At 45.9% G+C, this 24112-nt stretch overlaps 3 protein-coding genes and 1 pseudogene across 3 annotated transcripts; 2 read left to right on the top strand and 2 right to left on the bottom strand.

Annotated features, from left to right (window-relative positions):
- Positions 1 to 2401: 2401 nt before the first annotated feature.
- On the top strand, positions 2402 to 5242 carry LOC125529175 (60S ribosomal protein L18a-like protein). The gene is made up of 4 exons (XM_048693590.1): positions 2402 to 2781; positions 4264 to 4357; positions 4449 to 4566; positions 4946 to 5242. Exons 1-4 carry the CDS (start codon positions 2472 to 2474, stop codon positions 5003 to 5005), a joined length of 582 nt encoding a protein of 193 aa, XP_048549547.1. The 5' UTR covers positions 2402 to 2471; the 3' UTR covers positions 5006 to 5242.
- Positions 5243 to 10143: 4901 nt separating this feature from the next.
- On the bottom strand, positions 10144 to 13552 carry LOC125529167 (annotated as a pseudogene).
- A 408-nt stretch (positions 13553 to 13960) lies between these two features.
- LOC125529193 (B3 domain-containing protein Os03g0619600-like) lies at positions 13961 to 18582 on the bottom strand. Its single transcript, XM_048693606.1, is given in 11 exon segments — positions 13961 to 14354; positions 14581 to 14744; positions 14820 to 15186; positions 15940 to 16148; positions 16293 to 16572; positions 16829 to 17031; positions 17116 to 17521; positions 17638 to 17731; positions 18464 to 18503; positions 18506 to 18558; positions 18560 to 18582. Coding segments are annotated over 11 exon segments (2100 nt in total). The 3' UTR covers positions 13961 to 14093.
- A 3009-nt stretch (positions 18583 to 21591) lies between these two features.
- LOC125529184 (60S ribosomal protein L18a-like) lies at positions 21592 to 24076 on the top strand. The gene is made up of 4 exons (XM_048693598.1): positions 21592 to 21725; positions 21844 to 21959; positions 22058 to 22121; positions 23550 to 24076. The coding sequence occupies exons 1-4, from the start codon at positions 21711 to 21713 to the stop codon at positions 23889 to 23891; spliced, it is 537 nt and encodes a 178-aa protein (XP_048549555.1). The 5' UTR covers positions 21592 to 21710; the 3' UTR covers positions 23892 to 24076.
- Positions 24077 to 24112: the final 36 nt, after the last annotated feature.

Below are 24112 nucleotides of genomic sequence, written 5' to 3' on the forward strand. Positions count from 1 at the left end.
TACGTGGCACACACACAAAAATATGTATATAAAAATGGGCTTATGTTTGTCTTTGGTTTTGGGCCGGAAATTTGTGTTTTCTTTGTGTAGCTTAAAAATTATCATATTATTTGATGAAAACTTACAGATATTTCATACGTGGCACACACACAAAAATATGTATATAAAAATGGGCTTATGTTTGTCTTTGGTTTTGGGCCGGAAATTTGTGTTTGCTTTGTGTAGCTTAAAAATTATCATATTATTTGATGAAAACTTACAGATACGTAGAAAACATTAAATAAGTTTCACATGGGGAATTTGATTTGTTTGTTTTACTTTCAAGTATATTTTTTTTATAGTCCATAGAGCCCGAGAGCCGAAAAGTCACACAACGGACAGGCCATTTTTTTCTCTCCTAAAAAAACTATATTTCAAGCGCAAAAAGGAAATCAGAAATGAAGTATGCATGCTCAAATACATGTATCCTAGATACGTGAGAATTTACATAATAATGTGTATTCATACGTGGTGTATACAAAAAGACAAATATGTATATCAAAATATGCTTTTTTTAATTTCAGGAATTTGTCTCTTTTGTGTACCTTACAAGTCACCATATTTTTTAACGAAAATTTATAGATCTGCAGTGAACATGTATAAGTATTCACGCAATTTTTTAGAAGGTTTCAAACATTGTGTTCGACCTTTTCAAAATATTATATGCTATAAAGTTCTAGCAAATGGAACAACTAAAATGAACGTCAACAATGGAAGAGTCTTGATGATATTGAAATCTTCATCAATGAGGTCAACGTCTCTGGACCGGTGCATCTTCTAGAACACCGATGCTGCACAAGCTGAAACTAACTTCTGACTCATAAGATTTGAGGAGAAATTCGCCTAAATAAGTGAAACCTATAACCATTGAACATGTCATGGGACACACCAAGTAACATTGGCATGTTACTGTTCTGCTGCTAAATCAACCTAGAAGAAGATCAAAATAACAGAAGGTTGAGTTGTAAGAGCCACATGAGATACCCACCTGAAAAAATAGGTAGAGGATTAATGGTTGGATCGCGAAATAGATGGCACAAGTATTAGGAGGAAGAGATTGGAGGCGGCGTGAGGATGGAGATGAGGGCATCGAGGGAGGAAGAGATCGAGATGAAAGGAGGGCAGATGGTGTCGATTATTCTAGGAAGGGGGACAAGTTCCCATCACACCCTTACCATAAGCCGAGAGATTTTTTGCGGTAAATGACTTGTATGACGCACGTAGACGCTACACTCGGAATTGCCAAGTTTGACAATACCATCCGGACCAGAGCCAAGCCAAACGGCAGTACGTCCACTAGTTCTACCACAGTAAGCTAAAGAATGACTAACAAAATTATGGTTCCGTTGAACATAACTACTACAAGTATTTCGAGGTGTCATGAGTGATCTAATCTCACACACCATAAAGCCGAAGTGGGATATGTCCATGCCTTCTTTCTTCACAAGATTAATTGCTTCTATACATCTAGACTCAACCTGAATGGGGAGATTACTCCATTGCAATGCCAACGACAAACCTAGATGAGACCTCTGCTTCCAAAGCATCAGAACAATGATGGAGGCATCTGCATAAAGAAAATATTATCTCTCCCACATGGTCTCGAAGGATCATACCACTACGAGTCAAGCCATTGACTCGAGCAAAAGAGCAGCCCGTATTAATCTTAAGACAGCTGGTCTCAGGAACCTTCCATGACGGCACCCCGCCCATGCACAATCTTCTCCCTCGGAACAGAATGAAACAACCTTAATCCTAGAGCTAACCGAGATGGAAGGGCATTTACACATCCTAGGGGTAGAAAACACCCCCGAGCAGCTCATCGGTGGTAACATTTGAGCTCTCGTCACTCATAACGGCACTAGTGTTGTGTGTGTTTTTACCAGTGACGGCTTCGTAGTATTGCTTATACCGAAGGTTGACTCTAGACTCATCGGTGATAACAATTTTCTAAAAAAAAATTGAAATGTGATAACAATTTTCTAGGTTCTATTAGAACAGCAGATTTCCTTTTTTTAATCAGAACAACAGTTTTCAAGGTTCTTTTTTGAGGGACAACAGTTTTCTACGGTTTTTCAAATTGAGGTGCTCAACAGTTTTATAGTTGGTGAGAAGTAGCTTTTTTTTTTTTGAGAATTGGTGAGAAGTAGCTGAGATGGGCTGCATCTGTCCATGAAGAGAAAAGCTCATGAACCATACCCAGACATCCGCCAGGCCCAGGCCCTTAACAACGGGCCAGCAATTCTACCAGCCCGCGCACAACCACCAGTCCACCACCGACCGACCTACATCACATCACACTGCCGTGCCGTGCCGTTGGCCCCTTCCCTCTGTGTCACCGCCAGCTTCCACGCACCTCGTCGGCACGGAACACCGCCCCCCGAGTCAAGGGTCAACCCACCCACCCACCCACCGATCTCCGTCCGTCCACCATGGGAGCCGGCCAGGACCTGGAGGCCGGCTACGGCGACGGCGGCGAGAAGAAGATGGCCCACTCCTCCTCCTCCTCGGGCCCGCTCCCGCCGTCGGAGCCGCCGCACCTGCGGGGCCAGGACCCCGCCCAGTACCAGTACGGCACCTTCCACCCCCCTGCCCCCCACCCCGATGTCCGCCCCCACCCGCCCGTCGGCTTCCCCCAGCCCGCCCCGCCCCCCGGCTTCTCCGCCGGAGGCTACCAGCAGCAGAAGCAGCCCTACGCGCCCGCCGATCCGTACTACGCGCAGGGGTACCAAGCCGCCCCAGGTACAATTCCCCACATCCTCTTGCTTACCTCCGATGCTTATGTTTGGTCCGGGATACGATAAGCTCGTGTAAATTGAGGTTTCTGTGGGGCACAAGGCCGTGCCAGTGATATGGTCCCTGATGATGCACAATCTCACGGTTGCCTGTGCACGATCAGAACTCGGAATTCTTTGATCCAAAATTCGTGCGCATGATCCAAATCCCAGCACTCACCTTTTACTTTGTCGGGTACTCCAGCGACGAATTCTAGTTGTGAATAGACCCTAGGCTTCAGCTTAACTATAATACATCAACTCACCACATGGATTCGACGGGCTACTGTTGTTTAAACTGGAACAGAACACTACATAGTTCCGTAATCCATGCTCCTTTAGGCTAGCAAGTCTTGATTAGTATTTGCGGCAACAATTGCGGACCGGATTGTCACATCGATAAAGACATATAATTCAACAAATTCTTAGTGTGCTGAATTCACTAGCCAGATATAATGTTTGGAAGTTTATTGCAGTTCTTCTGCCGGTCACCTTATACTTCTAGAAACAATCAAGATAAATAACTTCAGATCCTATTTCGCATCAATTTCTGGGGAAAACAGATAGGTGCATAGACTCGCACAAGAAAAAACAAATGGACCCCCAAGACTGATTTTTTTTCCCGTTCAACACGAGCCTCGCTCCTGGTTCCATCTTTCATAGAAAAACGAAACCAACATACAGCGTCAGGTTTTAAGGTTCACAGACGAGCTAAGCTCACAAATGCAAAGACAACTCCTACCCCTCACCAACACGGCAAAGGGCAAACCTAGAGCAATTGCCAAAGGACCTTACAGCAAGAACAGAAATACTCCATTTCGCTCTAGTTATACTCTCAACACATGGATTCCATCGCTGCATCAACGGTTCTTCATCAGGTACTCCAGCGTAGTAGCTCCCCAATGATCTGCATCACCCACTGCAGCTGCCCAGGAAGAGTCGATCATACTCTCTGCGCAGATCAGTCTTGCTCCAGCTCCCGTGGCAACCTCAGTTTCCTGAGTAGCAGATCCCTGGACAGGGCTGCATCCCCCCAAGAATCTCCTTGAGAGGTTTTGCCCAGTCTACTAGATAACCCACTATCAAATGCCCAGCCTGTTTCACAGAAATCCAGTTTTTTCTGTTAAATACTAAGGCATTTCTGCAAATCCAAAGTCCACACGGAACTGCAGAAGAAACCATGTTTAAGAGCATGAACTTTTTGTTCCATAGACAAGAGCAGCAAGTGACTTAAAATCAACAATATCAACCTTTGAAAATTTGTTTAACATCACTTCATATAGCTCTAGCAATGATGCACTCAAAAAACAGGTGATATACTGATTCAGTCTCAGTACAGTGAATACACTCCAGAGGTTTGGCTAGGCCTCTTTTCCTAAATCCGAAGATTGTCACAACACTGAAAAATATACATCCATGTTATATAATAGTCCTGTTTCTGGTGCCTCAGGTTATGGTCCTGTTGTTCAAGGTAGGCCTGTTGAAGGAAGACCCGTGAGAATGCGGCGCCTTCCATGCTGTGGGCTCGGCATGGGCTGGCTTCTGTGAGTGCCTCCCAATACGCTTGCTATTTTTCCTTACTTTCTGAAGTTAAACCAGTCCCTCATAAAGTTCTGTTCTCTTGCTCAAACAAAGGTTCATTGCCGGCTTCTTCTTGGCTGCCATTCCGTGGTATATTGGTGCTTTCATCCTAATCTGTGTCCGGGTACATGACCACAGAGAGAAACCAGGATATGTTGCCTGCACTATTGCTGTAAGTTACCTTTCTGATAAGACCGCAATACTATGCTGCTGTTAAGATTTCACTTAGGAATTCGAGACTGTGAGCTTTATGGTCCGTTCAACCAGTTTTGTTACATTAACTGAAATAAATTAGCTCAAAAGAATATACTCAGGTGCTGCTTACAGTTAATTTTTCTTGTGATAGCAGCAACTAAAATATTGGTATGGCCGAATTGAAAAAAAAACTCTTATCAAAATAGAAGTAGATTTTTACCGTACAAATTTAGCAATTGCAAGCAACATGGAAATCATTAGAATCACAAATTACAAGGTATAACCTGTCACAGTAAATTATTTTCTGTAATACTTGGCCTAACTTTGCATTGGAATTCACTGCATTGCACAAACAGGCTATAATTGCGGCCATTGTTATACCCCTTGGAGTAACAAAAGGAACAGACTCATGGTGAGCCACCACCAGCTCTTGGCAGGCGGTTCTGTTGCTGAATATAAGCATCGTTATTTCCGGACTAATTACATGATAGGTTATTACAAAGTCTGCTGGTTGTATTTCATGTATGAGTGTGTCTTGTATACATATATGTACAGTAAAAAGAGTGGGGCTGCATCTTCGATGTTCTCTTGTATCGATACTTGATACTTATAGTGTGTAATAAAAGCTCGAGGTTACCTCTCGTTCAAATTCAGTACTACAAGGTACACGCTGCAGCATTCTACAATGGATTCCTTTGCAATACCTGCAGTAACTTAATGTTGAAATTTGATGTATCACTCGACAATTGTTACCCCTCCTTGGAGTAACATAAAGGGAACAGACTCGTGGTGAACTGCAACCAGGTCTTGGCAGTGGTTATGTTGATGAATATAAGTGGTGGTTATTTCAGTTCCTGCATCGACGGTCGATGTCCTCTTGTACCTATATTTGATACATACTGCATCGATGATGCGATGTCCCTTGTATCAAGATTTCGGGTTTCTTCTTTGTAATAAAGCTCAAGTGTTTTCAACACATATTTTATATGAGGTTACATCTGTGTCAACTGTCAAGTTCAGCACTTTCATATGGTATCTCAAGCAAGTTTCATTTCTCATTATCATAAGGAGTATAGGCGATATTTACCATCTGAATCAGAACCTATATTGCCCACATCAATTTGTTAGTTTATGTTCCAGCTTGACAATTTGTTTGTCGAAAGCAGTGATGTTGTTAGTTTAAATGAATCAAACCCTGCTGCCCATGAAATCTGTTACACTTTAGGTCCTGGCCATGTGTTGGCATGAAGAACCTCCAGATGATTATGTTACGCACGTATAATTAGGTTACAGAAAAACTCTGCTAAGGATGTCATGTCACCTCCGTTACTGTTGCTAATCCCTCGTTAGTTCAAAAAACCGATTTAAAATTCAAATTCCAAATATGGCATACAACAAAAGTTTTCAAACAATAAAAAAATGTTCGGTTTGTGGAAATTAAATCATAGGTAATATTGGTAGAGAAACAACATTTCTATAAAATAATTAAATGCACTATGATAATTAAAACAGTAACTAAAACATTAATTAAATGCCCTTTCTAAATTATAAAATATTAAAACATTTTATTTAGGGGTCAAACTTTTTGTAGCCGTGGGTTAAATGATAATACTAATTTAGAAGTTTATTTTATCCTTTAATTAAACTAAAATACATTAAAGACTAAAAGAGAAATGATCAAAAGGTAAAACAAAAAAATAACAAAAGTAAGGGAACCCCCCCCCCGTGCTGGGCCTCAGCCCAGCTGGCCATCCAACCGGCCGGCCCACCTAACCCCTCCATAACCTCCCCACCGACAGAAACCCTAGCCTATCGCCCCCACTCCCCCCACTCGCTCGCTCCCCCACTCCGCCCCGTTTCTGGATCGGGGGAGCGACCCCCTTCCCTCCCCCACGACCGCGTCGTCGCCTGACGCCTCCACCCGGCACGCCACGCCTGAGGACCGCCACCTCCGCCCGCCCGCTCCTCCAGGGTCGCCGCACCGAGCCTCTCTGCCGGATTCCTCTCGTCTCGATCTGGATCGACGCCCGAGCCGGTCCCTGACGCTGCCGCTCGGAGTTCTTCCCTCGCCGGACCGCCTCCCCGCCACCGTCGCCGTCTTCCCCGACCTCCTCCCCGCTCCCCATTGCCATGAGCCCTACAACTACGGTGAGGCCCTCGGCCTCCTCTTCCCCTCTCCCCCTGTCGAACACCGTCCGCCTCGCCCGACGTCGTGCCCGCCGCTCCAGGCCGCACTCGCCCTCCACCACTACAGCCTGCACGCGCTGCACCCGCGCCGTGGCCGACCCTCTGCTGCTGCTCTACCCCACCGCGCTGCCGCCCTCTTCCCCACCCGTCGACCTCGCCGTGCTCTGCGGCCTGCACTGGCACCTCGCTCGCGCTCGCCACAACCATCGCCACGGCGACCGCGTCCTCCTCCACACGCGCACGACGCCGCCCGCCTGCGCCGCATCCGCCACGGCCGCCGCTGCCAGGCGCCGCTCGCCTCCGCCCTCGCTCGCCGGCCTCTCCGGCGCGGCCAGTGCCTCCCCTGGCCACACCATGGCCATAGATGGCCCCCTGTGTGTGTGCCATAGCCAGGGCGTGGCCTTGTGCCACTGACCACAGGGGCCCACCCCCTGTTTAGAACGATTTTTAATAACAAATAAAATTAATCAATTAATTAATTAGCAAATCAATAAATTAACTTAATTAACTCTGTTTAAATTAGCCTAACTACCTAATTTAGTTAATTAAAACTGGTAGTTTAGTTAGGTCTATGACAGAATGACCCCACATGTAAGTTTGACCCAGTCAACAGCCCTGTTGACTGCTGACATCATGCTGATGTCATGATGATGTCATAACCCTGTTTTCTATTTAAATTAATTCTGCTTTTCCGAAATGATTTAAAAACTTTAATAATTCATAGAAAATAAACTGTAAGTCGGATGAAAATAATTTGTACATGAAAGTTGCTTAGGACGACGAGACGAATCCGGATACGCAGCCCGTTCATCCGCCACACATCCCTAACCTATGGAACTCGCAACTTTCCCCCTCCGGTTCACCTGTCTGAAAACACAAAACACCGGGAATCCTTTCCCGGATGTCTTCCCCCTTCGTCGGTATCACTTCCTACTGCGTTAGGGCATACCTAGCACCGTGTATTGCGTCATTATGTTTTGTGATGCTTTGTTTGCTCCATATTTACTGTTTCTTCCCCCCTCTTCTTCCCCGGTAGACCCCGCGACCGGCGCTGATGCCACCGAGTACAACTACATCGACGACGAACCCTTCTCTTGCCAGAGCAACCAGGCAAGCCCCCCCTTTGATCACCAGATATCGCCTACTCTTCTCTATACTGCTTGTATTAGAGTAGTGTAGCATGTTACCGCTTTCCGTTAATCCTATCCTGATGCATAGCCTGTCATTGTTGCTACAACTATTGATACCTTACCTGCAATCCTAAATGCTTAGTATAGGATGCTAGATTATCATCAGTGGCCCTACACTCTTGTCCGTCTGCCATGCTATACTACTGGGCCGTGATCACCTCGGGAGGTGATCATGGGCATATACTATATACTTTACACTGTTACATTACTGGTGATACTGTTTGGAGATGGGGGCTGAAGGGGCAGGTGGCTCCATCCAGGTAGTGGTGGGCCTGAGTTCCCGACGGCCCCCGACTGTTACTTTGAGGCGAAGCGACAGGGCAGGTTGAGACCACCTAGGAGAGAGGTGGGCCTGGCCCTGGTCGGTGTTCGCAGATACTTAACACGTTTAACGAGATCTTGGTATTTGATCTAAGTCTGGCTACTGGCCTATACGCACTAACCATCTACGCGGGGACAGTTATGGGCACTCGACGTCGTGGTATCAGCCGAAGCCTTCGTGACGTCAGCGACTGAGCGACGCGTGCCGGATTGGACTGGAACGCCTACTAGGCTAGGTCTGCTTCCGGCCGCGTTCGCAACGTGCAGGTGTGCAATGGGCGATGGGCCCAGACCCCTGCGCCATAGGATTTAGACCGGCGTGCTGACCTCTCTGTTGTGCCTAGGTAGGGCTGTGACGTGTTGATCTTCCGAGGCCGGGCATGACCCAGGAAAGTGTGTCCGGCCAAATGGGATCGAGCGTGTTGGGTTATGTGGTGCACCCCTGCAGGGAATTTAATCTATTCGAATAGCCGTGATCTTCGGTAATAGGACGACTTGGAGTTGTACCTTGACCTTATGACAACTAGAACTGGATACTTAATAAAAACACACCCTTCCAAGTGCCAGATACAACCGGTGATCGCTCTCTCACAGGGCGACGAGGGGAGGATCATCGGTTAGGTTTATGCTATGCGATGCTACTTGGAGGACTTCCGTCTACTCTCTTCTACATGCTGCAAGATGGAGGTTACCAGAAGCGTAGTCTTCGAAAGGACTAGCTATCCCCCTCTTATTCCGGCTTTCGGCAGTTCAGTCCACATATAATAGCCTTATTCCAGTTGATACCAATGCATACATATGTAGTGTAGCTCCTTGCTTGCGAGTACTTTGGATGAATACTCACGGTTGCTTTCTCCCTCTTTTCCCCCTATCCCTTCTACCTGGTTATCGCAACCAGATGTTGGAGCCCAGGATCCAGACGCCACCGTTGATGACGACTCCTACTACTCGGGGGGTGCCTACTACTACGTGCAGCCCGCTGACGGCGACCAGGTGTAGTTTAGGAGGATCCCAGGCAGGAGGCCTGCGCCTCTTTCGATCTGCAACCCAGTTTGTGCTAGCCTTATTAAGGCAAACTTGTTTAACTTATGTCTGTACTCAGATATTGTTGCTTCCGCTGACTCGTCTATGATCGAGCTCTTGTATTCGAGTCCTCGAGGCCCCTGGCTTGTAATATGATGCTTGTATGACTTATTTTATTTGTAGAGTTGTGTTGTGATATCTACCCGTGAGTCCTTGATCTTGATCGTACACATTTGCATGCATGATTAGTGTACGGTTAAATCGGGAGCGTCACAGATTATCATTCGAGTTGTAAAGGCTGGACAAACTAAAAAGTACTCCCTCCGTAAAGAAATATAAGAGCATTTAGATCACTACTTTAGTGATCTAAACACACTTATATTTGTTTACGGAGGGAGTAGGAAGTACTCCCTCCGCCCCAAAATATAAGAACGATTTTAACACTGGCATAGTGTCAAAAACTGTTTTTATATTCTGGGACAGAGGGAGTATGATTTAGAGACGAACGGCGGCATTTTGTCGGGTCAGGGACTCAGGGGGAATACAGATCTTTTGTGCCATGTTAAGTTTCATGTTGTAAGTTGCCACAGCGGTTTCTCTGCCTCGCATCTCCATGTTGTGGATCAGCGAATGACCTCGAACTCGAAGTGGGCTACTGCTAGCTTAGTGCTATAGAAGCCAAATTATCCTACTGGAAATGGAAATTGAACCTTCTATAGCCAGAAAGAAGCACTGGCTATTTTTCTGTCGTAATGTTTATAGTGGCGCGTGTGTATTGTCTAAATTCCAAACATTCATGGCATAGTATCGTGTTTCCATTTACATTAGCAGTTCATTTCTATAACTCCCAAAATAGTCTGACTTTGGTTGGTTGTTGTTCGATGAATAACAAGAAATTGGTATTGCAGCTTGAGACAGAGTACCTGAAAGAACTATGTTATCTCCTACTACTATATTACATATAGTCTTTACTTCCCTCAAAAGAAAATACATATAGTCTTTACTGGTCAGAATCCCCATTTCTAAATCCGTGTAGCCTTTTTTGAATATTGCTTGGAACTGGAAACATGTGACCTGAAAAGTGGTCAGACAGTTAGATTAAACTTAGCTTTTCTTGGACTTACAGTAGTGGTCATGATTCAGTTTGATTAAGCTTGATGAACGCGTAACAGCGTACCTTTTTTTCTGAACCATGGTTTATCCAGTATCTGATGGCCACATAGCTTGACTTACTTGGAGATTTTTCTAAAAGATAGCTTCTGTAATTACAGAGAATTTCTAAAGCATACTCTTCTGCTAAAATGTCTTGTACTGTGAAAGGTCCTGCAAAAATTGTCGAGAAAGCGAGAATCTTGTGCAAGCGTTCTTTCTTTTTTTCAAAACTGGGCTCTTATCTCACACGTAACATAAGAAAGAAGACACAGACCTTTTTTCAGTTTGTGGCAGTGGGTTTCTGGGGCATGAAATTTAGACTGATGTGCAGTATGGTGCATATCAGTCTAAATTACTTTCAAATATTGAGACTTCTATTTCTCCACTTATAAAACATAAAGGCTACTTGTGTACTCTTAAGGTGCAAAGGCCATGCAAAATGGTTTTCAGCCAAAACTCCACGCTATCTACTGGCATCAACATCTATTGGCACTATCACCCTGAGAAAAAACTCTGACCAATGCACGCTAACATACATTGGGATTTTTACTTGGAAGAACAATCAAGGGCCAACTCAATGAACTGATAATTTGGCACTCGTAAACGACAACGGCGCTACGCAAGTAATCTTAGGGCCCAAAATCCGGATATCAATAAAAAAACAAAGTAGAATCAGATATAATATTATATCAGCAACCTTGAGCTCTACACAAGTAGCCCATCAGTTAATTAGTTCATCTCCAGATCACAACCACCAGCCAAGCCTCACATAATAAGAAGGCATGCATCCACACGCTGCTGAAAACAGAATGCAGAGCTTCACAGCCACCCTTCTGAACATCAAAGTTACGTACTCCCTAGTTACTACAGAAATGTCGATAATACGGTGCCATTGTATAACTGTATCAGATGCGCCACCTAGTTGGTCAAACAGCCTGGTGCTTGCCCCACGAACTAATAAGCTCTCTGCACTCTATAGACCGCCATCATGAGGTTAAAGAGGCAGGACGGCGCGATCGCAAACCAGCTAAAGAAGGCCATGGCGGTGGCGGCCATGAAGCCTGGGCAGTGGTTGTCCGAGCACATCATCAGGTCGTCGTCGAGGAGGATGGTGATGCCTGCCGACCCACTTGCTGCAGCGAACGTCAGCGCGCCTGTGACCTGCAGACAAAACGTCGGGGGGTCAAAACCGGATTGTGTTTGTTTTAGGAGAAAGAGAAATGCACCTGATCGTTAAATGATTCTTTGCTTGTTTCATGTATGTAATGTAAAGCTTTTCTAGTGTAAGAGATCACAAGGAATGAGCGACAGAGGGCTTTTTTCGCAAAAAAAAAAAAAGAGCGACAGAGGGCTGTCTGTTCTGACGTGCCTGAGAAAATGTGTGACTTACCCAGTCCCCAATGGAATAGATGGTGGTAGCTCGAGGAGACCGGAAGGAACGCTTGACAAGAAGTGCGTAGATGTCCACGGCGCCCAGAGCGAGGCTCCACAGGCATTGCAAGCTTGCTGCTGCGACGAGGAGGCTGCTCAGAAGAACAACAGTGAGTTCATCTCATCTACAGGAGGAAATCAATCCCGTGTTCCAAGTTGTAAAATCAATCTGTAGTGGAAAACACAATCTAATCGCCCCCACAGAAATAAGGTAAGATACGCTAGCATGCTACATTGTTTCTTCTAGTTGTCGATGCTATCCCCGAACACTGACTGAACGTAGATATCTTCAAATGTTTCCCCAAAGACGGCAATGTGATGCATACGAGGAATGTCCATTACAACAATCAAACTGTTCTGCATTCCGACAAGCAGCCAAACTTATTATCAGCGTACGCAGCAATGAGATGCTTTTGTCGAATGCCTAGGGGAACTATGCACAGGTAAATCAATCTGCTAATTTTCCACACAAATAAATGGTTATGATCAGCAAACAAGGGCTCAAGCTAAACATTGTTATATCCAAAGGACACAACTATGAACATGACCATGTCACCATCCGATCTAATTGCATTGCCTCTTTCAGGATGCCAAACCAGTTAAAAAGGCGTAAAAGTAGTGAAATGCGCTAACAAAGATGAGCATCTGTCTTTGGAGGATCAGGAAAGCACCCATCTGAAAATTGCACCTTCATGTTCATGCTTGATAGTGGTATGTGTCAACAGAAACCCTGAACCTGAAAGCCCAGGCTGCTGCTTATTTTGTTACTGTGTGGTAAGTAGTACTAAAAGATGAGAATGCATTCAAGGGAGCATAAAAGGCATCCCCATTTGAAGCATGTACGGAGATGCTAACAGGTGAACAGACAGGCTCTAGAAATTTGGCTAACAAATATGCAGTCATCCCTCCCTGAGGCACACACAGCACAATGAATGAATCCCTGAAGGAGTATTGTACTGAAAACAGGAACACCCCGTCCCGAAATTTCCAAGGAGAAATCGCTCTGCTCTGGGAGCAAAAGAGGAATGGCAGCCGAATGGTGCCGTGGCAGTGGATCGAGACGGTAGAAAGAAGGAGGGAGCGCGCACGCACCGGAAGGCGCTGACGATGTGGAAGTCGTCGGTGGAGGCCATGAAGGCGACGGCGGCGGCGGCGAAGACGGCCTGCGCGAGGCGGGTGCCGAGCCCCCAGCAGGTCCACCATCAGCACCCCGGGCGGCGGTGCGTCCCCGTTCTGCCCCTGAGCCGCCGCAGCAGCCGGCTGTCCCTGAGCCACCCCAGCTGCCCCTGAGCCGCTGCAGCCGGAGCCGGGCCCTGCCCCTGCTCCGTCGGCGCCGCAGCAGCAGCAGCAGCCTCCGGGACCGGGTGGACTAGGGGATGGCTGGGCTGCGGGAGCATGGCGCCGCCGTGGTGGAGCCAGTCCCAAAAGTGCGCCTCCATTGCGCTCCTCTCTTCTCTGGTAGAGTGTAGAGTGTAGAGTTGGCCGGGCGGGGTTCCCGAGGGATCTATGGAGGGCAGGCAGCGCGTAGGCCCCGCCCGCACGCCGGACGGCCGGTGGTGTCTCTGCTCCGGCTTCTTTGCTCAATGTAGCATGATTGAGCGGCACTAGTGAAGAAACTGCGTTGTTTCCTCTCCAAAAATCCATTCAGTGAGCGCGCGAGCAGAGCACCTTCTGCTGGCTCTTACGGGATAAAATTCTTACGTGTTTTATGTATGATCCTGCGGACCAAAGAGGCCCTGAGCATCTTTTATTTTCTTCTCCTTTTTGCAGGGGAAATACATTCTCTTGCTTACGAAATCATATATTTGGTAGTGGCTACGGTCACAATTAATTTTCAATCCCGTATGAAACATAAATTTATTTTCACGCATTTCTGGGACAGTAGAGACGATGCCCTCGCAACTGTGCTAATGGTATGATTAACAGTTCAAAATGATCTTGTAAAATTTGAGTGCGGGCAAGTCCCACTCAGCTTTGCATCATAAGTTCCAACCACATTTTATTTATACCGTTGACAAGTTCAATGCCAACAAACCTCTTAATTCGTGGGGGGGGGGGGGGGGGGGGGGGGGGATGCTCTCTCCTTATCTAGAAAACAATATAACATCCCTGTGCTTATTTCTTACAGATCGCCAAAAATCACAAAACCATCACCTAAAATCATCATCAGCTCACCAGTCTGCAGCACTTCCGGCCGGAGCTAACGGCACTGCTCGCTGCGTATGATGTGGACCGCCATGGCAAGCCTCTTGTCCACCACCGGTTCCAGCAGGCAGAGGTCTCCGGCCTGCAGGCGGTTGTCCGCGGCGAACTCGCGCCACCCTCCCGCCGGGACCATCCGCCTGTGGCGCATCTCCACGCGCCATGCCTTGCTCCACCCGGCCTGATGGAGTGTCAGCGTCTGCTTCCCGTCTGGAAGGCGTCCGTCGGCGGCAGCAGCATGTCCCGTGGTGCCCAAGTCCTATAAAAACAGTTCAGTTGCAACAGAGATGGGAACCAATCAATCAATAGTGGTGAAAATACAAGTTCAAGAAGTTAAGAGCTAATCAATGCATGGATGAACTGTGAAATTTTAGATCAGAGGATCGCGGAATGTGCCATCTACAAAAAATGTACACAGGTTAAGAGCTACATGATCTTTGTGCAATAACTAAGCAGCGATCGGAGGTCAAGGTTTTAGAACTTACTAGGGCAGACCTCAGATTGCTCTTGTCCATGGCTGCCACATAAATAGGCGCTTCAGATCGGACTGCCTTCACCTTCTCTGCAAGCACCCTCTCCTGCGCCTGGGTTAAACGGGCGCTGCAGCCTAGCACCACATATCCTGGTCTGTCACAACCATCTGATGCTCCTGCAGATAAGATGATGTTTCACATCATTTAAGACCACATGTTGATCTTAACAGTGATAAGTTGAACATGTATACCGTCGACTGGTTCGTCCTTGACACATTCCGTCGAGGCGGCTTTCATGCTCGTTCCGCCAATTTTCGAGCCACGAACGACGTCTCCACCCTTGGATTTGCCGGCGCGTCTTGCTTTGGGAAGCAGATGGACCGTCAGCATGAACCTTCTCCCCTCACCCCTGTTAATCGGCTGGAGCAGGCAGATGTCCCCCTCGCGTAGACGGTTGTCGCGGACGAACTCTAACCACCGCCCATAGAGGACGTACCCAATGTTGCCCCGCCTGACGTGAAAAAGGGGATGCCACTTCTTCTTCACTCCTGGGAGGGTAAGTATGATGTTTTGGCTTTCAGTGGGAAAGTGCGCAGCTGCATAACGCTTCGGGATGATCTGGTTGTGCAGACGAGATAAAAGACAAAAATCGCAATGAATTAAAACAACTGAGCCAACTATTCCTGGTTTCAGATATAAAGCAGGGAAACATGTATTATTGATCATACGGCCACGTAGTCCAGGTTTTGGTGATAGCTATGCATATTTTCGTCTGTTGTGTACGTGCTACACGAAAACCACATCCACATTGTGCCACTGCCACAGTGCAGGCCACTAATGTTTTCTGGAGGACTGTTGCATGACTTTCATTGCGTAACAACCTCTTTCTATATGCTAGTGACAATCAGTTTGAATCATCCTTATCTTTAAACCCAGATGCAAACTGTACATGGAACAAGGTATATAATTGGTGGGAAAAATTAAGTGTACCGAGCAAATAGAGAATGCTCTTGGAGGAAACTAAAGAATCTTTGTGGAACAACTGACGGTTTATTAGTCCACAAATAAAAATTATTTTGGGAGAACGAATCAAAACTTTTAGTTGGACAAATAAAAATATTTTGATTTGGTTCCAGTTTTAGAACTGTGATAAGAGTTACAATAAGGATTTGGCTATATGCATCATTGCTTCAGAGGCCGCAGGTAATAAAAGCTTTCTAAAAAAAGTTGAAGAAACCGAACATGCTAGTGGACTAATTCAAATCTGTTAATGGAATAGAAAAATTATTGGTGGAACAATTAAATATGTGATGCGTCATACATATCCAGAATAAACAAACAGTAAAGTCCCCAGTGCAGAATAGGAATTACCAGAGCGGGTTGTGGTCCATTGACATTGCTCTTCATTATTTGAACCACTAGCAACGGAATTTCAGGCTGAATTTCAGCAATAAGAGCATCAATTCCTACCTCGTCTTCTTCATCAAGTCGGCACCTTCTTGACAATATATAGCGAACCTCGGAGGAAGTTTCCTGATGATCTGACTGGATAGATTCATATTCAGATGGACTGTCTTCTCCTGTCAATAGTTTCAATGGTAAGATAGTATTGCCAAGAAGTAATTGCAGTGCGGCATTTGTAATAGCAAAATTTAGCAGCTGAGAGTTAATAATGTAGTATCATCGAAAGAGAGAGAGAGAGAGAGAGAGCTGGTGAAACTTACCTTGGTTTGAACATATATCAGTTCTTCCAACTTTGCGAAGCAAATGAACCATAAAGGTGAACCTTGTTGACTGAACCTCTGTCATTGGTTGAAAGAGGCAGAGATCGCCCTTCTTAACACGATTGTCATGGACAAATTCACGCAAAGAAAGGTTGCGTCCCCTTCCATCAGGTCTGATGCGGAATTTGCATGGCCAAGCCTTGCTCTTCCCAGGCAGTTTGAGTGTGACAACTTGAGTTTTGTGTGGAAAGTATGCATGTGCATAATCCTTAGATATTACCTGATTAAAAAAGGGATGATTGGTATGGTGCTGTGTTGTGTAATCCTTGGACTGACAGCGACACTATTTTCATAATATAGTAATATAAACATGATGACAGTCGTAAAGCGAGATATGAATATAATGCCATTCAATTGTTTCATAAATATCCTTCAGAGGTTTGTTACAATTAACAATATCGGAAATAAAGATATTTAGAGAGGTGTATGTAGCTACAAGCATTTAACAATACATACAGAATTCAAACCAAACGTACCAGATTAGGATAGTGGTTCACATTGGTCTTCTTCATCATCACCACAAGCACAGGGGTTTCAGGTCGAATTTTCGCGACAAACTCCTTGATTTCATCCTCCTGTTCTTCTGTAAGATGGCATCGCCCTGCTAAGACATAATCCTTTGAGAGCCCCTGAAGATCATCTGACTCCATAGACTCGCCTTCGGACAGACTATCTTCTGCTGTAAAAGAGAGTCAAGAGAGATCAACATGTAGTAATTAAACGCTACTCACCAAATATATGAGTACACTGTACACAGCCGAACCTGATGATTCATCTGAAGAAGAATTTACCGCAGGCGTCTTTCCTGATTTTCTACCTTCTGAATCTGACGCGCCATCAAAGGAACTGCTCGAAATATCAGCACCATAAGTGCTCGCTTTTTTAACATGAGCAGAAATTTTCGCCCCGGCACGACACGAGATCCTCTCCTCGCCATTGGAATCAAAGATGGTGACCTTGAAGCAGGAGATTCCAAGGTTACGAAACATCAAGTAACAGTTGTCTTGTATCTGATTTGCACGAACAAACGCCTCCCATCCAGACTGCAGGACCGATCTGTTCATCTTCTTGGCAACTCCAACGACATACATCTGTCCGTTAGGTGCTTCTAGTCGGATGGTCCCAGAGATCTTTCCTCCGAAATGGTCAACAAGACGCGCCGGTATGACCTGCAGCAAGCAGCAGTGGTGGAAGTGGAACCAAGGGTCAAAACAAAACATACAAAATCCAGGGAACTGAGGCAGCACCCTGAACAAAGAACTAAGGAAATTAAAAGTCAACATACCATGCTGTCTTTAAAGTTACCACGCATCTGCATGATGAACTTGGCCCTTCTCCTGCTGCACTCACAAGGATTGCTCATCGCGACCGGAGCCTTCCTGCAAGATGGACCGTATATAGATCATGCCTTCAGATTTTCGCTTGCATAACTAATCCGTGTGATCCTAAAAAACTGAAGGTTACTGGCGACCCTCTAAGATCTCTTGATGGTATGGACGTACATATCAATTAGATTTTCTTTGTCTAGGAACAAGAAAAGCATCAGACAAAAGTCACTAACTAACCAACCCTGCACCAAGATCTGCCAGATCGTCCACGTAAACAAATGGAGGCAAGAATCAACGCTGGATGGAAGGGGCTTGGAAGAAGAAGATGAGGAAGCTTACTGCGTCTGTGGTGCTGCACGTACTCAAGGGGTTGAACTGGAACGGCAACGGACAGCCATGAAGCACAGCTATTTATGAAGGGAATTGCAGCCCAGGGGACAGGGGTTGTCGACTCCAGCGGGCACTTCATGCAGGCTTAATGGCTATTGATGAAGGCATTTGCCGTTACAGTCACAATTGCGTCGTGGACATTTCCTCGAGCACCTGGCGGGCGGGCAGGCGGGCGGGCCATGGCGGCTGCCGGTGGCAAAGGCGCAACCGCCCGTGGTGCTTCGGCCGCTGGCACAGGGCCACCGGTGCTCGGGTTTTCGGGCCGAGGAGCAGTGGCCGCTGACACGACTGGCTTTGGGCACGGCGGCCTGTGGCGGTTTCGCAGGTGCGACAGGGGATGGTGGTGGTGGAAGACGGCGCTGGCTGTTGGTGACTGAAAGGCGGGGGCTTGGCCTGCCGGCGCCGGCGGAACGGGCACCAGCGTGGCCCGAGAAGCCGACGCCATGTCCACGTGGAGGTGCTGCCAGGGAGGGGCGGGGAGCAGGGACGAAGACGAGTGAGGTGTGCGCCATGTAGGCAGATCCACCGTCCACGTGCAATAGCATCCAGGGAACGTCAAGTGCGTGTCATTAGTTTCTCGAAAAAAAAAGGTGCGTGTCATTGCATTTATTTAAAAAAATTGCGCCATCTCACTATGCATTACTCAGTAGGGAATATATCTACTGCATCGATGCAATTGGTGTCATCGGTGCATCGGACCTAATTGCACATTAAAAAATGTTCGAAAAAATCCGGAATTTTTTTAGTGCATTGGCATAACATCAATGTATGTTGTGATAAAAATTCAACTCAAAATTTGAAACATTGCTCGAGATACAAAAATGACAAATTTGACAAATATTTTTCGGATTTTTTTCAAACGTTTTTAGATGTGCTACGGGGGGACCGGTGCACCCGTCGCATCAATTACCCTGGTTCACCGTATACATTTCCACTACATGACAAATTATACGCACATCACATCATTAAGAAACATATTTTTCATCTTTCATCGTACATAAGTCCTTGTCAAAACTCTTTCCCAACAAAAGAAGTGTATCGTCTGCATTTCGTGTGTGATGTATGTTTTAAACAATCACCCGACGGAAAAAAAAAGTGTCCCACATCATGTGTGACGTGTAAAAGTACTGCTATATGCATGACACTGACTAGACGAAGGCCCTGTTCGGCTGCTCTCCATCCCACAGCTCCGCTCTAGAGCGTCCGAAACAGAGCGGCCCATGGCCTATTTTTTTTGGAGTCGTCAAAGAGGCGCTCCATGCGCTCCCGTATTTTGCGGAGCTGGATGATTGCCAAACAGGCTCGAAATACACACCACATGCCATAGCCCTCCATCCAAGCCCAAGGCTAAACAACACCAGCGGGGTGGATTAGCTATCATTCACCACAAAGTGTGGAGTACTTTCCAATGTGTGACCACAACACACAACTGTCACCGAAACGCCCACCCATTTGCCAAAAAATAAATTAAGTTACTCATCACTAACTCCATTTGTTCACAACTATATGTTCACAATGGCGTAGCTGTAGACTGGTCAGGATGGTCCGACCAACACTAACCTATATTTAATAAGAAATACAAATTTACCAACACTAACATATGTTTTTTTCCTGGTTTTTTGTTGTAGTAGCTTGCTACCATTGTCATACAAAGTGTAGGATCGAGAGTATATATAGAGGGGGAGGGTTAAATGGGAGGTTCAAACTTTGAATACTCTCAACACAACAAGGTGAAAAATAAACTAAACATAGGCAATTCTACGAAAGAAATCAACTATGGAAGGAAAACTACAACATATCTACTACAAGATATCAAACACAACACTGCTAAGAAGGATAACTAAGTAGCATTAAATATAGAATAGACGAACATAGAAACAAATCACCTTAAGCACAACTAGTTGGAATACAAATACAAACCTATCAAAGTACACAAACTATTGCACTCAACCATGCAGATGAACAACACAAAACAGAAAACATTACATAATAACTGAAAGTAATGATGTAGATAGAATCGATCAGTGGTGCTCGATGGTGATAGTTGATTTGGTAGGCCGGTTCACTCTTTAGACGTATATACTCTCGGATATATTAGTCTTGCACTGGCCATGCTTAGATTAATGATCTCCAAGGGGGAGTTTTGTATGTTAGTTGGATTTAACCTTGCAAGTAATCTACTGCAGTCAGTGGAAAGGTTTGCATTGTGTTATTGCCACTAAGAATGAAAAGGTAGTTGCCTCCGAGCCAGGGATAAACACAACCATACTATCAACATTCTTTTCAACTTACTTAAACAACAAGTTCCATATTAAAACTCGGGCCGTGTTTGGTTCGGGAAATGTAAAGGAAATGTAAACGAAAGCAAATGACACCGTTTCTGTAAAAACTATCGTACAAAAATCAAAATGTTTGGTTACTAACTATATCGGTACAACAACGCTTGGTCGTGCATTTCCTGCTCAGCTACCTCCCGAGCTGAATGCCCAACCTGACGTACCATCCTCATGAGCTTCTCACATTTCCTCTCAGTCATCTTGACACCTTAGAGGAGCCTGCACATCTCGTCGATGGCCTGGCCAAGAGGAGGTTCAGTGCGAAGGTGAGGAGGTACACACAGAAGTGCAACAAGTCGGGGGCTACCTAGGCGGCCGCGTCTACCGCCATTGGTTGTATGTTGTACTTCCCTTTCCCCGTGCAACATACAGACCAATACATTGTGAGTCCATGTGCCATTGTAGCACGCCCAAGAGAGTTGATCGTGGACGCCATTATCCGTAGGGACCTCTTCTTGTTCGCAAGTGGCCACCGCTTTCGGTGAGGGATTTGACAATGGCCTGCTTCACCTGTCACGTAAAGCAGTTGTTGTAGCGAAGCGAAGTGTGCAACGCGTAGAGGAGTACGTAATGCCCGAGCTTGTCATACCATGGTCGAAGCTCCCTCAACCTCAAGTGACACAATTGTACGAAAAAATACCCCCCCCCCCCCAACATGGGTGACATAGCTCCAACTGAACTCCACTGTGAACCATGGAGGAGTGGTGGGCAGAGGTGGAGATCGTGACATGGTTGGGAAAAAGACGACAAGGTCAATGCGAGGGAGAGAGACACGCCGTATCATATTTCGATTACGCCGAATATCTTCAAAATCTGTTTTCAATAGGGTGGGATCTGTTACGGGGTTATCAAAATTCAAATGCAGATCAATCTAGAAAACATGATTTAGCGCTAACTATTACCGTCGTTATCAGATGATTTTTTTTTTTGAAACTTATCAGATGACGTTACAGTAGCGTGAAGCAAAAACCTCAAAGTCACCTAGAAACAGAGGGTTTTGTTATTCTTAAAAAAAACAGAGGCTTTTGTTTTTAGGAAAGAAACAGAGGTAGTAAAAGGAAAAACAGAAACTAGCAGCAAAGAGGTTGGCAAATTACGGCCCAGTAACTAACAGGGACGGCCAATTTCGTCCGGCCCAAAGCAGCCCACTGAATCAGAGGGGCACGGAGCCCATAAACCACGGCCCGCTAGGGTTCCACGCCTCCCACACATAAATACTCGTCCGCCTCCTCTCCCTCCCCCGACGGCCGCCATCTCCTTAGGTTTCAGTTCTCCTCCGCCTCCGGTCTCGAGAGCTCGCCAGAATGGTCGCCCACAGGGTAAGCCCCTCTTCCCCTCCCTACCCCGCCGTCCTCCTCCTGGCCTCTCGATCCGCCGCGCAATCGATCTTTTCGTCGTGGGCTCGTGTCTGACCTCTCTGTGTTTGTTTTCGCGCAGTTCCACCAGTACCAGGTGGTGGGTCGCGCGCTGCCGACCCCCGGCGATGAGCAGCCCAAGATCTACCGCATGAAGCTCTGGGCCACCAACGAGGTCCGCGCCAAGTCCAAGTTCTGGTCAGTCTCCTTCCCCGACCGACCTCGCCGCGCCATGGCCTCGATCTTCTTTGCCGGTTTCGTGGGGCTTATGTGATTGCTTGCTTGTTTGCGCGCAGGTACTTCCTGAGGAAGCTCAAGAAGGTGAAGAAGGCCAACGGCCAGATGCTCGCCATCAACGAGGTATATCACTCTCCTCTAGTAACCATGATCCGTGAATGCAACTTCAATAACTGTGCTGGCTGGTGCTAACTGCCGTAATATATCAGATCAGATTTGGTACCATGTTGGTATTGTATGCGGCGAAGTTGCTCGATTTTAGTTGCTGCATAGGGAAGATGTAACTAGCGTTGCAGTGTTCTAGCTTACCAAACGATATTAACAGCATTTCTGTGGGTTGTGCCGAAGATGAGTGGTTTCTGCTTTAGGTCCTTTGTTCCTCATCTAGTTGTCCATGTATATTGGTCTCGGGCTCACTTGTATGCTGTAGGTTTAGTTCGTTTGTTCTGCAACATTGCTGAAGTAGGGCATTTCTGTCTAAATATAAATTGAATGGCCCATTCTCTGAAACAAATTTGTGACGCTCTATTCAGTTTGCTCTTGTTATGTTACAAGTACTCTGAGATTCACCCTGCTTTTGTTATGTTATTGCAAGTGTTTTTGGATTAACTCCATAAATGTTTTTTGTCTATTGCACACAAATAGCACTGCAAAACGTGCAAATATGCTGATTTGAAAATACTAGCACATGTTATTTCTAGCATTGAATACATGTAAAAAGTTAGAAAATATGCAAGTGTAACCATCAGTTAGGACAAACTCTGGATTTTCAATTTCTTGTCATGCTAACCCTTATATAATCTGTAACTATAATTCAAGCTGTCCCAGTCATCTTTGCAGCAGTATCTATCCATCGAGAACTGAGGTTTGTGACAACTTGGTAGCAAAGCTGACAATGGCTGTTATGCTTGATGCCATTTGATTATATTTTCTTGTGGAGTCAAGTGCAACAGAGATTGTAAACTCCGGTACCAAGTTGCTGTGGACCACAATTCAAGATGGGTATGTACTGTCAGGAAGATCACCAGGATGGCTTGGCTCATAGTTAGGGTATATTAAGGTTTGGATGGCTAAGAAGGCCAGGAATAGACTGGTTAATGTTCTTGCTTAAAGAAAATAGATGTATCTAGCTTCTTCATAGAGCTGGTAGTAGCATCAAATCAAAATGGTTCGGGATGTAATTCCTAAACATATATCCTACATGTTTCACTAACTGTTAATAGGTGGGAGAAATCTTTAGTGTCTTCCTGCCTTGAGTCATGTTAAAGTTAGTGAGGTTACGCAGTTATCTCCTATGCATATATAAATGTGGACCCCAGAACTTCTGTTATTTTACTCTAGCATTGTAAATGATTGTCAGTTGTTTGTTATGCTTTGATTCTAACTTGTAGCTGGCTGGTGCTGACTTATTTTTGTTTGTTCCTTAGTTTTCATCTAGTTTTGTTACCTGCATTATCCAATCCATGTAATTCTTCATGTATGGATGTACTTCATTGTCCTGTCTGCTTATTCTAACAAGTATACATGTTTGTGTATGTCTATCTCTGTCAGATCTTTGAGAAGAACCCCACCACCATCAAGAACTACGGCATCTGGCTGAGGTACCAGAGCAGGACTGGTTACCACAACATGTACAAGGAGTACCGCGACACGACCCTGAATGGCGGCGTGGAGCAGATGTACACGGAGATGGCGTCGCGGCACCGCGTGCGTGCCCCCTGCATCCAGATCATCAAGACTGCGACGGTGGACTTCAAGCTGTGCAAGAGGGACAACACGAAGCAGTTCCACAACTCCAAGATCAAGTTCCCGCTGGTGTACCAGAAGGTGCGCCCCCCCACCCGCAAGCTCAAGACCACCTACAAGGCGACGAGGCCCAACCTGTTCATGTGAGCGGGTCCCTACTCTACTCTACTGGTCTGTGTGTTTTAGCGTGTAAGAGTTTGAAGATTTTTGCATGTGGAAGTTTTGGTTAAGCACTTTGATGATGTTTTCAGTCTCTAAGGATGATGCTGCTTTGATGCAACTCTTGACTTTGTTTGGTATTAGTAATGCACTGCAGATCCATTGTTGCTTCAGTATGTTTCGCCACCTGGTAGCGTCAACTGCTAGCC

Source organism: Triticum urartu, chromosome 1, assembly GCF_003073215.2.
Source record: "Triticum urartu cultivar G1812 chromosome 1, Tu2.1, whole genome shotgun sequence".
Classification (NCBI taxonomy): domain Eukaryota; kingdom Viridiplantae; phylum Streptophyta; class Magnoliopsida; order Poales; family Poaceae; genus Triticum; species Triticum urartu.

What these genes read in the sequence shown, in the direction of transcription:
- LOC125529175 (XM_048693590.1), top strand. Translation starts at nt 2,472, where the DNA reads ATGGGAGCCGGCCAGGACCTGGAGGCCGGCTACGGCGACGGCGGCGAG. An exon ending in CTCGGCATGGGCTGGCTTCT is followed by an intron (nt 4,358 to 4,448) that starts GTGAGTGCCTCC and finishes GCTCAAACAAAG; the next exon opens with GTTCATTGCCGGCTTCTTCT. An exon ending in ATGTTGCCTGCACTATTGCT is followed by an intron (nt 4,567 to 4,945) that starts GTAAGTTACCTT and finishes TTGCACAAACAG; the next exon opens with GCTATAATTGCGGCCATTGT.
- LOC125529184 (XM_048693598.1), top strand. An exon ending in CGCGCCAAGTCCAAGTTCTG is followed by an intron (nt 21,960 to 22,057) that starts GTCAGTCTCCTT and finishes GTTTGCGCGCAG; the next exon opens with GTACTTCCTGAGGAAGCTCA. An exon ending in AGATGCTCGCCATCAACGAG is followed by an intron (nt 22,122 to 23,549) that starts GTATATCACTCT and finishes TATCTCTGTCAG; the next exon opens with ATCTTTGAGAAGAACCCCAC.